The sequence below is a fragment of the Rana temporaria genome, chromosome 3 (genome assembly GCF_905171775.1).
Source record: "Rana temporaria chromosome 3, aRanTem1.1, whole genome shotgun sequence".
NCBI classification, from domain to species: domain Eukaryota; kingdom Metazoa; phylum Chordata; class Amphibia; order Anura; family Ranidae; genus Rana; species Rana temporaria.
Window position 1 is genome coordinate 153,961,450 of NC_053491.1, and position 16,656 is coordinate 153,978,105.

Genomic DNA, 16,656 nt, shown 5'->3' on the forward strand with positions numbered 1-16,656 from the left:
AGTGGCGCTTAGCCATTCATAGGGAACTTTGTATTCTATTAATAAATACAAAAACTTTCTCTAATTGGCTGAATCAGAGAGGCAGGCTGATAAAGTCACAATCTCTGACTCTGCCAATCAGAGGAAGCTTTGCAATCATTGATAGAATACAAAGCTGCCTATCAATGGCTGAGTGCTGCTCAGACCAACACGGTTTTGTTCTGGGTGTGGGGCAGGAAGGTCTCATCTTGCACCTGGAACACAGTGTAGTATGCTGTATGTAGCCTCAGCTACATACAGTTTATACTGCACACTCAGCAGCTGCACATGTTAGTGAGGGAAATAGTTTGTTTATGCCAGAACAGATCCTTACTTGTTAGATAAAAATGACAATTAACAGATACATTTTGTTAGAGCAGTGGGCCGAGACACACATCTACTAAGCACTGATCAAAAATAATAAACCAAAAACTATCTTTACTGTTATTCCGGTTTCTTCAGTGCAAAATAATTGATAGTTTATGTTAATGATAAACATATAAATAAGCTTAAAGCAAAAAAAATTATATTGCAAATGCTTACAGATCCGGCAGCACATCTCAGATAGTCCATTTCAGAAGGGAATATGTTTCCTAAGTAAAGTGAAAATCCTGAAGTTCCAAGAAGACAACTCTGAAATCAAAGAATAGAGTTTATAAACAGAAAATATCAACAGCGTTTCTGAAAAAATGGCACTTGTAAAATATATGGATGAATTTGTCCATTAAAGCATATCTATGGTCAAATTTCAAAATGATGGCCCGGATTCACAGACACTGGAGCATATTTATGCCGCCGTAGCGCATCTCCTTTATGCTACGCCGACGCAGCGCAGAGAGGCAAGCACTAAATTCACAAAGCACTTCCTCCCAAATCTGCGCTGGGTTTTTAGGCGTAAGTCGGCGTAAGTGGAAGTGGGTGTGAGCCATGCTAATGAGGCGTGACCCCATGCAAATGATGGGCCCGAGCGCCAGACAGATACGTATCGCCAACTGCGCATGCGCCGTACCGTGGACGCATCCCAGTGCGCATGCTCACAAATACGTCGGAACTGCCGCCTAAGAAACGCCGGATCACTGCCTACGGCGTGAACATAACCTACGCTTAGTCATATTCACGTCCTACGTAAAATACGACAGCTTGTGTTCCCTGGTGCAGCCCTTTGCATGGATGCTGCTGAGTTACACCTCCTTTATGGGGCATAACTTTATGCCGGACGTATGACTTTACATGCACTGCGTTGGACGGACGGACGTACGTTCGTGAATCGGCCCTCATTTTCATATGTGAATGGAAAATCAATGGGAGCGCCAAATACGTCCAGCGTAAATATGCGGCCACTCTACCCCGGCGTAGGCAAGTTATGTTGGTCGGATGAAGCCTATTTTTAGGCATATCTAGTTTTGTGGGCACGGCGCACAGATACGACGGCGCATATTTGCACTTACGCGGCGTATCTCGAAATATGTCGCCGCAAGTGCTTTGTGAATCCGGGCCTATATATTTATTTCCACTAGTAGAACATATTTAAATTATTTTTAGCCTACTCCTATTAACCACTCGACCTCCAGAAGATTTACCCCCTTCATGACCAGGCCATCTTTTGCGACTCAGCACTGCGCTGTTTTACCTGACAATTGCGCAGTCATGCAATGCTGTACCCACACAAAATTAATTGCCCCCCCCCACAAATAAAACTTGCATGCGCAGTAGTGTACGAATAAGTGAAGCCGAAGATGGCGGCAGCAGCACCCGAGAGCTGAGGGACAGATCGGCTTCGGGTGCCGTCATCGCGGGCGCCCTGGACAGGTAAGTTAAACCCCCCTCCTGCCCAGACCAATTTTCAGCTTTCAGCTGTCGCACTTTGAATGACAATTAAGCAGTCATACAGCACTGTACCCAAATGAAATTTTTATAATTTTCTTTTCACAAATAGAGCTTTCTTTTGGTGATATTTGATTTGTTAAAAAAAAATCAAAATACTGATTTTTTTTTATATTTTGTTATAAGATTTTGCAAACAGGTAATTTTTCTTCTTCATTTATGTACTCTGATGAGGCTGCACTGATGGGCTGAACTGATGGGTTGCACTGATGGTCACCGATGGGCGGCATTGGTGGGCACCGAGAGGCAGCACTGAGAGGTGGCACTGAAGGGCATTGATAGGTGGCACTGAGAAATGGCACTAATAGGTGGCATTGATAGGTGGCACTGATAGCTGGCAGTGATGGGCACTGATGGGTGGCAGTGATGGGCACTGATCGGCTCTGGTAAGTTACACTGATAGGCAGCACTGCTAGGTGGCACTAATTTGCACCACTGGTGGGCATTGATAGGTGGCACTTGTGGGCATTGATAGGTGGCACTCGTGGGCATTGATAGGTGGCACTCGTGGGCACTGGCAGGTGGCACTGGCAGGGGGTATTGACTGCACAGATGAGGCAGAATTGCCTCTTCCTCTTCAGGATCAATGTCTCTTACACATAAACCGGTGATCGCCATTTTTTTCAGCTCACGCTGTCAGCGTGGGGAGAAAAAAAAAAGGATTACAGAGCGTTTGTTTACATCACGTGATCAGTTGTCATTGGCTGACAGCTGATCACGTGGTAAGGGGCCGGGAGTCTCTCGGGCGACACGTCATTCGGCTATAGCGTGGGCGCCAAGTGGTTAAAAGTCAGCAGCTGCAGTATTTGTAGCTGCTGACTTAAAAAAAAAAAAATTCGGCAGAACTCTGCTTTAAAGCGGATCTCCACTCTAAAGTGGAGTCCCGCTGATCGGAACCCTCCCCCCCTCCGGTGTCACATTTGACACCTTTCAGGGGGGAGGGGGGTGCAGATACCTGTCTACAGACAGGTATCTGCACCCACTTCCGGCCCTACGATACGGGCAAAGGACGGGTTTTTTCCTTCCTTCCCGTCCGTCCCCCCGTTGTATGCTGGGAACACTCGGCTCCCAGCACACAGCGGGAGCCAATCGGCGGGCGCAGCGCGACTCGCGCATGCGCCGTAGGGAACCGGGCAGTGAAGCCGGAGCGCTTCACTTCCTGGTTCCCTCACCGAGGATGGAGGGGGGAGCAGCAGGGTGACGAGCGATCGGCTCGTCATCTGCTGCGATCACCGCTGGACTCCAGGACAGGTAAGTGTCCTTATATTAAAAGTCAGCAGCTGCAGTATTTGTAGCTGCTGGCTTTTAATATATTTTTCCCGTGGCACATCCGCTTTAATAAAAAAAAAATGGGCCCATGGGCTACAAAAGGCCCAGTGCAACAGCCCTAATTTGTCCTCACAGGCATGTGACCTATGTTCGCGGTGATGTGTATTACTTCCCACCCTGCCTCAGTCCCAAAATATTAAACTTCTATGATTGCTTTGTTAAACCACTGTTCTCTATACAATTTTTAAATCACCCACATTCACTTAAAAGCATGTTAACCAACTGGGTGATGCCCATTAAAATTATGAAAGCGATTCAACATCTATATACCGTATAAAGCTAATTCTAAAGTTGCTTACACAGCACATTAACAAGATTTTTGTCATTTTTATTACCTACCCCAATCAGCAGAGAAAACATCCAGGTTTTGTACTTGACACATGGATGCAACTTGTCAGACAATTTCAGATCTGCGTGGTACCTCCTACTCTCTGGAATTCCTAGTTCCAATGTAGCCATCCTATCATAACTGTATTCTTCATTATATCCATCTTCTCTGGTCATACCGATCTAAAGAGAAGCACAAAGATGCCTAGAACTTGGAAACATTTGACTTCATTCAGCTCATTTTATTGTGACAATACTGTTACTATTGACATTTTATTGTGACAATACTAGCAATGGCACAAAAAACACTTTTTCTGCGTACACACAACCGTTTATCATGACGACAAAAATGCAATTTTTGAAATTGGTCATTAACCACTTAAGGACCGCCTCCTGCACATATACGTTGGCAGAATGGCAAGCCGTGGGTCGCAGGCGGACGCCCGCGGCACGCTCCCGCGACCCGGTCCGAAGCTCCGTGACTGTGACCGCGGGACCCGATTGCCGCTGGAGTCCCGCGATCGGTCCCCGGAGCTGAAGAACGGGGAGAGCTGTGTGTAAACACAGCTTCCCCGTTCTTCACTGTGGCGCCGTCATCGATCGTGTGTTCCCTTATATAGGGAACCCCAATCAATGACATTACATCTACAGCCACACCCCCCTACAGTTAGAAACACAGATGAGGTCATACATAACCCCTTCAGCGCCCCCTTGTGGTTAACTCCCAAACTGCAATTGTCATTTTCACAGTAAACAATGCATTTTAAATGCATTTTTTGCTGTGAAAATGACAATGGTCCCAAAAATGTGTCAAAATTGTCCGAAGTGTCCGCCATAATGTCGCAGTCACGAAAAAAAAAAATCGCTGATCGCCGCCATTAGTAATAAAAAAAATAATTGATAAAAATGCAATAAAACTATCCCCTATTTTGTAAACGCTATAAATTTTGCGCAAACCAACCGATAAACGTTTATTGTTATTTTTTTTTACCAAAAATAGGTAGAAGAATACGTATCGGCCTAAACAGAAGAAAAAAAAAATTATATATTTTTGGGGGATATTTATTATAGCAAAAAGTAAAAAATATTGTTTTTTTTTCAAAATTGTCGCTCTATTTTTGTTTATAGCGCAAAAAATTAAAACCGCAGAGGTGATCAAATACCACAAAAAGAAAGCTCTATTTGTGGGAAAAAAAGGACGCCAATTTTATTTGGGAGCCACGCCGCATTACCACGCAATTGTCAGTTAAAGCGACGCAGTGCCGAATCGCAAAAACTGGCCGGGTCCTTTAGCTGCCTAAAGGTCCGGGTCTTAAGTGGTTAAAAATGATCGTGTGTAGGCTCCAGAGCATTTTTCTCGACGTGAAAAAACGGGCATTAAAAAAATGTTTTCGCCGTTTTTCACGTCGTGAAAAACGGTCGTGTGTATGCATTAACAACGGGAAAAAAACACGCATGCTCAGAAGCAAGTTATGAGACGGGAGAACTCGTTCTGGTAGAACTAGCGTTTTTAATGGAGATAGCACATTTGTCACGCTGTAACAGACTGAAAAGCAAGAAGACTGAAAAGCGCGAATCGTCTCTCACCAAACTTTTACTAACACGAAATCAGCAAAAGCAGCCCAAAGGGTGGCGCCATTCGAATGGAACTTCCCCTTTATAGTGCCGTCATATGTGTTGTACGTCACCGCGCTTTCCTCAAGCATTCTTTTTTTCACGATCGTGTGTATGCAAGGCAGGCTTGACAAGAATCATGTTGTTTTTTTCCATGACATTAAAAACGGTCATGTATACGCAGGATTTGAATTTGCAAAGATAAGGGCTCCAAACATAATAACTGAAAGGGGTTGCAAAGGTACGATTTTTTTTCCAAAATAGCTTCCTTTACCTTAGTGCAGTCCTCCTTCACTAACCTCATCCTTCGATTTCCTTATTTCTTCTGAGAAATCCTAATTTCCTGTTCTTCTGTCTGTAACTCCACACAGTAATGCAAGGCTTTCTCCCTGGTGTGGAGTGTCGTGCTCGCCCCCTCCCTTGGACTACGGAGAGTCAGGACGCTCCCTAGGTTGCAGATAGAGAAAGGAGCTGTGTGTTAGTGGGCGTCCTGACTCTCCTGTAGTCCAAGGGAGGGGGCGAGCCTGACACTCCACACCAGGGAGAAAGCCTCGCATTACTGTGTGTAGTTACAGACAGAAGAACAGGAAGTGAGGATTTCTCAGAAGAAATAAGGACATTTAAAAGCAAAATCAAAAGGATTAGGTAAGTGAAGGAGGACTACACTAAGGTAAAGGAAGCTATTTAGGAAAACAAAATTGTACCTTTACAACCCTTTTAAAATTCACTTCTAGGATTTGACAAAATTACAAACTGCATCTCACACACAGTGCAGAAGATAGTTAATTCTGTAAGACATCACACATACTAAATATTAAATGCAAAGGAAACAAGCTTTTGAATGCAGAGCCAATCAGTAAAGCTAATAGCTTCATTTGGTTTGCTTACCGTGACCTACTTTTCTACAAGAAGAAAAAATGATGGAAAGAAAAAGCCCAAAAAGTCCAGCTAAACTTTTGTATGAAGAAATGCTGAACTATGCTCAGGAGACACAGGTTTATCTTGAAGATATAAACATGGGGAAACATACCTAGATTTAGATGAGACAGTGTAGGGCGTTGTATGCAGCTTGGGTAGACTCTGCTCAGTGAATCGTCATGTATTTGAAGAGGTTGCTCTCTAGCTCTGCTATGAAGCAGCTTCTATTCACGTTAAAGACAAAAGCGGAGAAAGAAAATTGTACTTTAGCCAGAGAACACAAGCGCCTCTTGAATTTTAATGAAAAGCGTGGAAGAACTTTGAGTATTGCTATGATTGTATGGGCAAATTGTACTGATAAACAAAAACTTGGAGTGATTGTGCTATATTAACCCTATTTAGATTTGTTATCATGGAAATCTTTGTAAACTACCACACATTTATTTTTCTATAGAAACTCATTAAAGAAAGTGGGTCATTATTGAATATCCAGCGCCTTGTCTTTTCTATACACTGATTTACTCCAGAGCAGTGTTCTCTAAACTGCAGTACTTTGCCTGTCTTTACCCGGCCATTGGGGATTTCTCCCACAAATATAAAGCGCTATTCCTCCCACTGACACCGACAATGGGGCACTATTCCTCCCACTGACACCGACAATGGGGCACTATTCCTCCCACTGTCACCAACAATGGAGCACTATTCCTCCCACTGACACCGACAATGGGGCACTATTCCTCCCACTGACACCGACAATGGGGCACTATTCCTCCCACTGACACCAACAATGGAGCACTATTCCTCCCACTGTCACCGACAATGGAACACTATTCCTCCCACTGTCACCGACAATGGGGCACTATTCCTCCCACTGTCACCGACAATGGGGCACTATTCCTCCCACTGTCACCGACAATGGGGCACTATTCCTCCCACTGTCACCGACAATGGGGCACTATTCCTCCCACTGTCACCGACAATGGGGCACTATTCCTCCCACTGTCACCGACAATGGGGCACTATTCCTCCCACTGTCACCGACAATGGGGCACTATTCCTCCCACTGACACCAACAATGGAGCACTATTCCTCCCACTGTCACCGACAATGGAACACTATTCCTCCCACTGACACCAACAATGGAGCACTATTCCTCCCACTGTCACCGACAATGGGGCACTATTCCTCCCACTGACACCAACAATGGAGCACTATTCCTCCCACTGACACCAACAACGGAGCACTATTCCTCCCACTGACACCGACAATGGGGCACTATTCCTCCCACTGTCACCAACAATGGAGCACTATTCCTCCCACTGACACCGACAATGGGGCACTATTCCTCCCACTGTCACCAACAATGGAGCACTATTCCTCCCACTGTCACCAACAATGGAGCACTATTCCTCCCACTGACACCAACAACGGAGCACTATTCCTCCCACTGACACAGACAATGGGGCACTATTCCTCCCACTGACACCGACAATGGAGCACTATTCCTCCCACTGACACCAACAATGGAGCACTATTCCTCCCACTGACACCAACAACGGAGCACTATTCCTCCCACTGACACCGACAATGGGGCACTATTCCTCCCACTGTCACCAACAATGGAGCACTATTCCTCCCACTGACACCAACAACGGAGCACTATTCCTCCCACTGACACAGACAATGGGGCACTATTCCTCCCACTGTCACCGACAATGGAGCACTATTCCTCCCACTGACACCAACAATGGAGCACTATTCCTCCCACTGTCACAGACAATGGGGCACTATTCCTCCCACTGTCACCGACAATGGAGCACTATTCCTCCCACTGTCACCGACAATGGAGCACTATTCCTCCCACTGTCACCGACAATGGAGCACTATTCCTCCCACTGTCACCGACAATGGAGCACTATTCCTCCCACTGTCACCGACAATGGAGCACTATTCCTCCCACTGTCACCGACAATGGAGCACTATTCCTCCCACTGTCACCGACAATGGAGCACTATTCCTCCCACTGTCACCGACAATGGAGCACTATTCCTCCCACTGTCACCAACAATGGAGCACTATTCCTCCCACTGTCACCAACAATGGAGCACTATTCCTCCCACTGTCACCAACAATGGAGCACTATTCCTCCCACTGACACCAACAATGGGGCACTATTCCTCCCACTGTCACCAACAATGGAGCACTATTCCTCCCACTGACACCAACAATGGGGCACTATTCCTCCCACTGACACCGACAATCGGGCACTGTTACAGGGTTTGACAAATTTGCTTGGAATCTAGGAGCCAGCTAAAAAAGTTAGTAGCCAGAAAACGCGCCCGTCCCGCCAAGCTCGCGCGCAGAAGCGAACACATACCTGAGTAGCTCCCGCATATGTAAACGGTATTCAAACCACACATGTGAGGTATCGCTGCGATCGATAGAGCGAGAGCAATAATTCTAGCCCTGGACCTCCTCTGTAACTCAAAACATGCAACCTGTAGAATTTTTTAAACGTCGCCTATTCCACGAGCGGACGCAATTTTGAAGCGTGACATGTTGGGTATCAATTTACTTGGCGTAACATTATCTTTCACAATATAAAAAAAAATTGGGATAACTTTACTGTTGTCTTATTTTTTAATTAAAAAAGTGTATTTTTTGCCCAAAAAAGTGCGCTTTGGGTGTTAGAATAAAAAAATATATATATAATGTTTGGGGGTTCTAATTAGAGGGAAGGAGATGGCAGTGAAAACAGTGAAGAAAACACATTAGAACTGCTGTTTTACTTGTAATGCCAACGGCCACCACCAGATGGCGCGAGGTCACAGAAGTAAGCTTGGGCCTTCACAAGTCTGCAAAGCCGCGGCCTCAATTACCGGCCGTCGTGGACCCGCCGCAAATGCTTGGCGGGGGAGGTGGGGGCGCACGGAGACACAGGATCCTGTGTCTCCGTGCGCCCCCACCTCCCACGCCGCACGATCGCGGCGGGCCCGCGACGGCCGGTAATTGAGTCAGCGGCTTTGCAGCCTTGTAGGCCGCAAAGCCGCGGCCTCAATTACCGGCGGGCGCCAGGTCACAATTTTTTGTCGCAATTGCGACCAGGCGCCCGGATATTGTCGAGCCCTGCACTATTTATTCCACTGAAACCAAAAATGGGGCACTATTCATTCCACTGAAACCAAAATGGGGCACTATTAATTCCACTGAAACCGACAATGGGGCACTATTTCTTCCACTGACACCAATGATGGGGCACCATTCCAGAAATGGAGCACTATTCCTCCCACTGACACCAATGATGGGCCACTATGCCTCCCACTGACACCAATGATGGGGCACTATTCCTCCCACTGACACCAATGATGGGGCACTATTCCTCCCACTGACACCAACAATAGGGCACTATTCCAACTAATACCAACAATGGGGATTCCTCCTACTGACACCAGCACTATTCCTCTTCCTGCTGACAATAGGCACTATGTCATTTTTTTTACTCCCACTGGCCATAATCCAACCCCTCTAAAGTCTGAAAAACAGTAAACTGGCCCTTGGTTTAAAAAGTTTGGAGACCCCTGCTCTAGAGGCACAGGTTATGTTACACAATCTTTAAAGGGTCAACAGAAGAAACACTTGACTTATTTTTGAAATATTAAAGCGAAGGTCTGCCTAAAAAAAAAATATTAAAAGCCAGTAGCTACAAATACAGCAGCTGCTGACTTATAATAAATGGACACTTACCTGTCCAGGGTGCCCGCGATGTCGGCTGCCAAAACCGAGCAATCGCATGTTTCACATGGGCTTCAGCTTGTATAAAAGCAGTGTGAACAGCAAGCCGTGTTGAAGCTTTTAAAGTGCCCTGCTGCTCCAGTTTGTAAATGTTGCGTGCAAATAATAATATGAGTGCCGATTGCCACTTTAAAGAAGCTGTGAGCAGACTTTAGCACTATTTGAAGCTTGTTAACCGCTTGCTGAAGCCTGTTAGCAGCTTGTTTAACCATTTCAATACCAGGCCTTTTTACCTCCTTCCTGCCCAGGCCATTTCCAGCTTTCAGCTCTGTCGCATTTTGAATGACAATTGTACAGTCATGCCATGCTGTACCAGTGGCGGAATTACCAGGGTCGCACTCTGAAGCACTAATCCAATGTACATGCATTGCAGCACAACACAACATGTCTGCAGTGCACACTAATGTGCGTCGTGGTTCGCTGTATTATGAAATAGCTCATGTCTGATTTTTGGTCTGTTTTGTTGCATTTCCAGCCAATTCAAATGAATGAGCAACTTTAAATTACTGCAAGACAACGCACCAAGATTACTTTCCCTTGTGTATCCTAAAATACTATAATTCAAAAATGCCATAAAACTATCCCCTATTTTGTAGACGCTATAACTTTTGCGCAAACCAATCAATAAACACTTATTGCGTTTTTATAAGAATACGTATCGGTCTAAGCTGAGGAAATTTTTAATTTTTTTTATATTTTCTGGGGATATTTATTATAGCAAAAAGTCAAAAATATTGAATTTTTTTCAAAATTGTCGCTCTATTTTTGTTTATAGCGCAAAAAATAAAAACCGCAGAGGTGATCAAATACCACCAAAACAAAGCTCTATTTGTGGGAAAAAAAGGACGCCAATTTTGTTTGAGAGCCACGTCGCACGACCGCGCAATTGTCAGTTGAAGCGACGCAGTACCGAATCGCAAAAAGGGGCAAGGCCTTTAACCTGTATAATGGTCCGGGTCTTAAGTGGTTAAGATCCATCCATGTTCTATTTAAGTCCCACCTGGCCAGCAAAATATAGCAGCATATCTAGTTTGGGTTATGGAAGCCTTATGCCGCCCGTGTACACACGATCGGTTCGTCTGATGAAAACGGACCGTTTTCATCAGACGAACCGATCGTGTGTGGGCCCCATCAGTTTTTTTCCCATCGGTGAAAAAACTTAGAACCTGTTTTAAAATTATCTGATGGTTAAAAAAACGATAGAAAAAAATGTCTGTGGGGAAATCCATCGGTTAAAAATCAACACATGCTCAGAATCAAGTCGACGCATGCTCGGAAGCATTGAACTTCATTTTTCTAAGCACGTTGTTGTGTTTTACGTCACCGCGTTCTGACACGATCAGTTTTTTAACTGATGGTGTGTAGGCAAGACTGATGAAAGTCAGCTTCATCGGATATCTGATGAAAAAATCCATCGGTCCGTTTTCATCGGATGAACCGATCGTGTGTACAGGGCATTAGAAGAGACCCGAAGACCACCTTTGAACTTGGGAAGAGAGAAAAGTAAAGAAAGTGATGTCAGTTGTGTCTCCCAACACTAGATTTTCTAATAGTTTTTTCTCCGAATCATTCCCAGCTGCCAACATCCTTACAGCCATAACCCAATAAGCACCTCTAAGCGCCATCATGGTAAGGGGTGGAGATTAAAACTACAGAAGACTTAAAAAAGTACCAATCCACTGAGCTTAGCATCACACTTTCCAAATATACATACATCCAAAATTTATAGCAATTACGTCAATGCCTGCCTTCTTTATCCTCTTCCTTTGCAGTATATGGCCACTACTAACATGACATGTGCCCTTCGAAGATTAACCACTTCCATATCAGGCACTTACGCACCTTCCCGCCCAAGCCAATTTTCAGCTTTCAGCACTGTCGCACTTTGAATGGCAATTGCGCTGTCGTGCGATGTGGCTCCCAAACAAAATTGGCGTCCTTTTTTCCCCACAAATAGAGCTTTTTGCGCAACAACTAAAAAAAGACTGAAAATTTTGAAAAAAAATACGTTTTTATTTTTTTCTGTTAATTTTTTTGTAAATAAGTACATTTTCTCTTTCAATTACGGGCACTGATATAGCGGCACTGATGGGCACCGATGAGATGGCACTGATGGACATCGATGAGGTAGTACTGACAGGCACAGATGAGGTGGCACTGATTGGCGGCGCTGGTATGCGGCACTGATGGGCACACATAGGCGGCGCTGATGGGCACACATAGGCGGCACTGATGGGCACTCATGGGCGACACAGATGGGCACTCATGGGCGACACAGATGGGCACTCATGGGCGACACTTATGGGTGGCACAGATGGGCACTGATAGGTGGGCACTGGGCATGGATGGGCACTGTGGGGTGGCACTGATGGACACTGTGGGGTGGCACTGATGGACACTTGGGGTGGCACTGATGGACATTGTGGGGCAGCACTGATCCTCCCATGTTGCCAGTCAGTGCCCATTTGTGGGCACTGATTGGCATCTTTTTTTTTTTTTTTTAAGACTTTTTTTTTAAATGCTTTTTTTTTTTTGGCCCACCCTGGTGGTCCAGGGTGGGCTTCCCTGGTGGTCCAGTGTGGCAATCCGAGGGGGGGCTGCGCTGATAAACAATCAGCGCGAACCCCCCCTGTCACTGTCAGGCCCCATACTCACGAGCAAACATGTCTGCTGAAACTGGTCTGCAGGCCAGTTTCAGCAGACATGTTTGGTCGTGTGTGGGCGCGAGCGGGCCGAATTCCAGCAAACATTTGCCCGCCGGGCCTTTTCCCAGCGGACAAATATTCCTGGACTTGTTTTAAAACAGTCCGCTGGAATCCTGCCCGCTCGGACATGTACGGTCGTCAGTACAGACCTACCGTACATGTCCAGGCGCCCGCCGTCCCTCGCATGCGTCGAATGACTTCGACGCATGCGTGGAAGCATTTTAAAGGCGGGCCGCCCACGTCGCCGCGTCATTGTCGCGGCGACACCGCGTCATCGACGCGGCGACACCGCGGACACGCCCCGCGTATTGTTTACGCGCGGACTTCTGTACGATGGTGTGTACAACCATCGTACAGAAGCCCTCTGGCAGACATGTATGGTGAAAATACATACATGTTTGGTCGTGAGTACCCGGCCTCAGACGCGAGTGAGGAAGAGCCATCAACGGCTCTTCCTGTTAACATCGTGATCAGCCGTGGTTGGACACGGCTGATCACGTGGTAAAGAGTCTCCGCCGGAGGCTCTTTACCGAGATCGGTGATGCAGGGTGTCAGACTGACACCGCGCATCACCGATCGCCGCACTGCGCGCCCCCACGGGCGCGTGCGGCATGAAATCCTGCAGGACGTCCATGGACGTCCTTGTCAGGATTTCAGAACCACTTCCCGGATTTAAATCGGCCATAGGCCGGGCGGGAAGTGGTTAAAGGATAAGTTCCCTTTTGGAATGAATTTACCGGAAACTGTTGCAGCTTTTAAATGGTGACAGCAGGTGCAGGGAGAAGATCCCAGACCCACTGTCAGAGGGAGGGGGCTGCGGGGGGAGAGAGCTGCAGATGCTAGAACTTGTTAAAAGTTCGACCCATTTAAAAACAGCAACAGTTTCCGGTAAATGAATGCCTACAATTTTTCAATGAGCTGTGAAGGTGCTGATGAGCATCCTCATTGTCCATTGATCTACGTGCCCTCAGGCAACTGTCTGCCTGTAGCGCTATGCTGAGAGTCTGAGATTGCACCCACGATCTGCTGATCGCAGGTGCAATGCTCGGCAGGGTTTTTAGGGAAAAAAATATGTACCCATAAAAACATGTGCATTTAATATTTTTGTGTAAAAATGTAAACCTATTCTTTAAAGCGGTAGTAAACCCACAGCTGCTGGAAAAAAAATCCCTGCAAGGCAATGTCATAATGTTCAAGTATACAGCGCATACTAGCACATTATGAGAAACTTACCTTAGAAAGAAGCCCTCCAGCCAGGGGCGGAGACTGACAAACTCATGGGGCCCCCGGGCAATAGGAGATCCTGGGGCCCCCTGTTTTCCCCACTGATCACCAATGTAAGGGACATTCTTCTCACTGATCACCAATGTAAGGGACATTCTTCCCACTGATCACCAATGTAAGGAACATTCTTCCCACTGATCACCAATGTAAGGAACATTCTTCTCACTGATCACCAATGTAAGGAACATTCTTCCCACTGATCACCAATGTAAGGAACATTCTTCTCACTGATCACCAATGTAAGGAACATTCTTCTCACTGATCACCAATGTAAGGAACATTCTTCTCACTGATCACCAATGTAAGGGACATTCTTCCCACTGATCACCAATGTAAGGGACATTCTTCTCACTGATCACCAATGTAAGGAACATTCTTCCCACTGATCACTAATGTAAGGAACATTCTTCCCACTGATCACCAATGTAAGGAACATTCTTCTCACTGATCACCAATGTAAGGGACATTCTTCTCACTGATCACCAATGTAAGGAACATTCTTCTCACTGATCACCAATGTAAGGAACATTCTTCTCACTGATCACCAATGTAAGGGACATTCTTCCCACTGATCACCAATGTAAGGGACATTCTTCTCACTGATCACCAATGTAAGGAACATTCTTCCCACTGATCACTAATGTAAGGAACATTCTTCCCACTGATCACTAATGTAAGGAACATTCTTCTCACTGATCACCAATGTAATGAGCATTCTTCCCACTGATCACCAATGTAAGGGACATTCTTCTCACTAATCACCAATGTAAGGGACATTCTTCCCATTGATCACCAATGTAAGGAACATTCTTCCCACTGATCACCAATGTAAGGAACATTCTTCTCACTGATCACCAATGTAAGGAGCATTCTTCCCATTGATCACCAATGTAAGGAACATTCTTCCCACTGATCACCAATGTAAGGGACATTCTTCCCACTGATCACCAATGTAAGGAACATTCTTCCCACTGATCACCAATGTAAGGGACATTCTTCCCACTGACCACCAATGTAAGGAGCATTCTTCCCACTGATCACCAATGTAAGGAACATTCTTCCCACTGATCACCAATGTAAGGAACATTCTTCCCACTGACCACCAATGTAAGGAACATTCTTCCCACTGATCACTAATGTAAGGAACATTCTTCCCACTGATCACCAATGTAAGGGACATTCTTCCCACTGATCACCAATGTAAGGGACATTCTTCCCACTGATCACCAATGTAAGGAACATTCTTCTCACTGATCACCAATGTAAGGAACATTCTTCTCACTGATCACCAATGTAAGGAACATTCTTCCCACTGACCACCAATGTAAGGAACATTCTTCCCACTGATCACTAATGTAAGGAACATTCTTCCCACTGATCACCAATGTAAGGGACATTCTTCCCACTGATCACCAATGTAAGGAACATTCTTCCCACTGATCACCAATGTAAGGGACATTCTTCCCACTGACCACCAATGTAAGGAACATTCTTCCCACTGATCACTAATGTAAGGAACATTCTTCCCACTGATCACCAATGTAAGGAACATTCTTCCCACTGACCACCAATGTAAGGAACATTCTTCCCACTGATCACTAATGTAAGGAACATTCTTCCCACTGATCACCAATGTAAGGGACATTCTTCCCACTGATCACCAATGTAAGGAACATTCTTCCCACTGATCACCAATGTAAGGAACATTCTTCCCACTGATCACTAATGTAAGGAACATTCTTCCCACTGATCACCAATGTAAGGGACATTCTTACCACTGACCACCAATGTAAGGAACATTCTTACCACTGACCACCAATGTAAGGAACATTCTTCCCACTGATCACCAATGTAAGGAACATTCTTCTCACTGATCACCAATGTAAGGAACATTCTTCCCACTGATCACCAATGTAAGGAACATTCTTCCCACTGATCACCAATGTAAGGGACATTCTTCCCACTGATCACCAATGTAAGGAACATTCTTACCACTGACCACCAATGTAAGGAACATTCTTCCCACTGATCACCAATGTAAGGAACATTCTTACCACTGACCACCAATGTAAGGAACATTCTTCCCACTGATCACCAATGTAAGGAACATTCTTCCCACTGGTCACCAATGTAAGGAACATTTTTCCCACTGATCACCAATGTAAGGAACATTCTTCCCACTGATCACCAATGTAAGGAACATTCTTCTCACTGATCACCAATGTAAGGAACATTCTTCCCACTCATCACCAATGTAAGGAACATTCTTCCCACTGACCACCAATGTAAGGAACATTCTTCCCACTGATCACCAATGTAAGGAACATTCTTCCCACTGGTCACCAATGTAAGGAACATTTTTCCCACTGATCACCAATGTAAGGAACATTCTTCCCACTGATCACCAATGTAAGGAACATTCTTCCCACTGATCACTAATGTAAGGAACATTCTTCCCACTGATCACCAATGTAAGGGACATTCTTACCACTGACCACCAATGTAAGGAACATTCTTACCACTGACCACCAATGTAAGGAACATTCTTCCCACTGATCACCAATGTAAGGAACATTCTTCTCACTGATCACCAATGTAAGGAACATTCTTCCCACTGATCACCAATGTAAGGGACATTCTTCCCACTGATCACCAATGTAAGGAACATTCTTACCACTGACCACCAATGTAAGGAACATTCTTACCACTGACCACCAATGTAAGGAACATTCTTCCCACTGATCACCAATGTAAGGAACATTCTTCCCACTGGTCACCAATGTAA

General features: G+C 45.5%; 1 protein-coding gene across 7 annotated transcripts in view; it reads right to left on the reverse strand.

Annotated features, from left to right (window-relative positions):
* Positions 1-16,656, reverse strand: part of MLC1 (modulator of VRAC current 1) — a 98,286-nt gene that overhangs the window by 78,807 nt on the left and 2,823 nt on the right. For all 7 annotated transcript variants that reach the window (XM_040343671.1, XM_040343670.1, XM_040343669.1 and 4 more), the window contains exons 2-4: positions 6,203-6,314; positions 3,571-3,741; positions 562-651 (exon numbers count right to left, since the gene is read on the reverse strand). In XM_040343671.1, coding sequence (XP_040199605.1) covers positions 562-651; positions 3,571-3,735 — 255 coding nt within the window. In that variant the 5' untranslated portion in view covers positions 3,736-3,741; positions 6,203-6,314. The remainder of the gene's footprint in view (positions 1-561; positions 652-3,570; positions 3,742-6,202; positions 6,315-16,656) is intronic.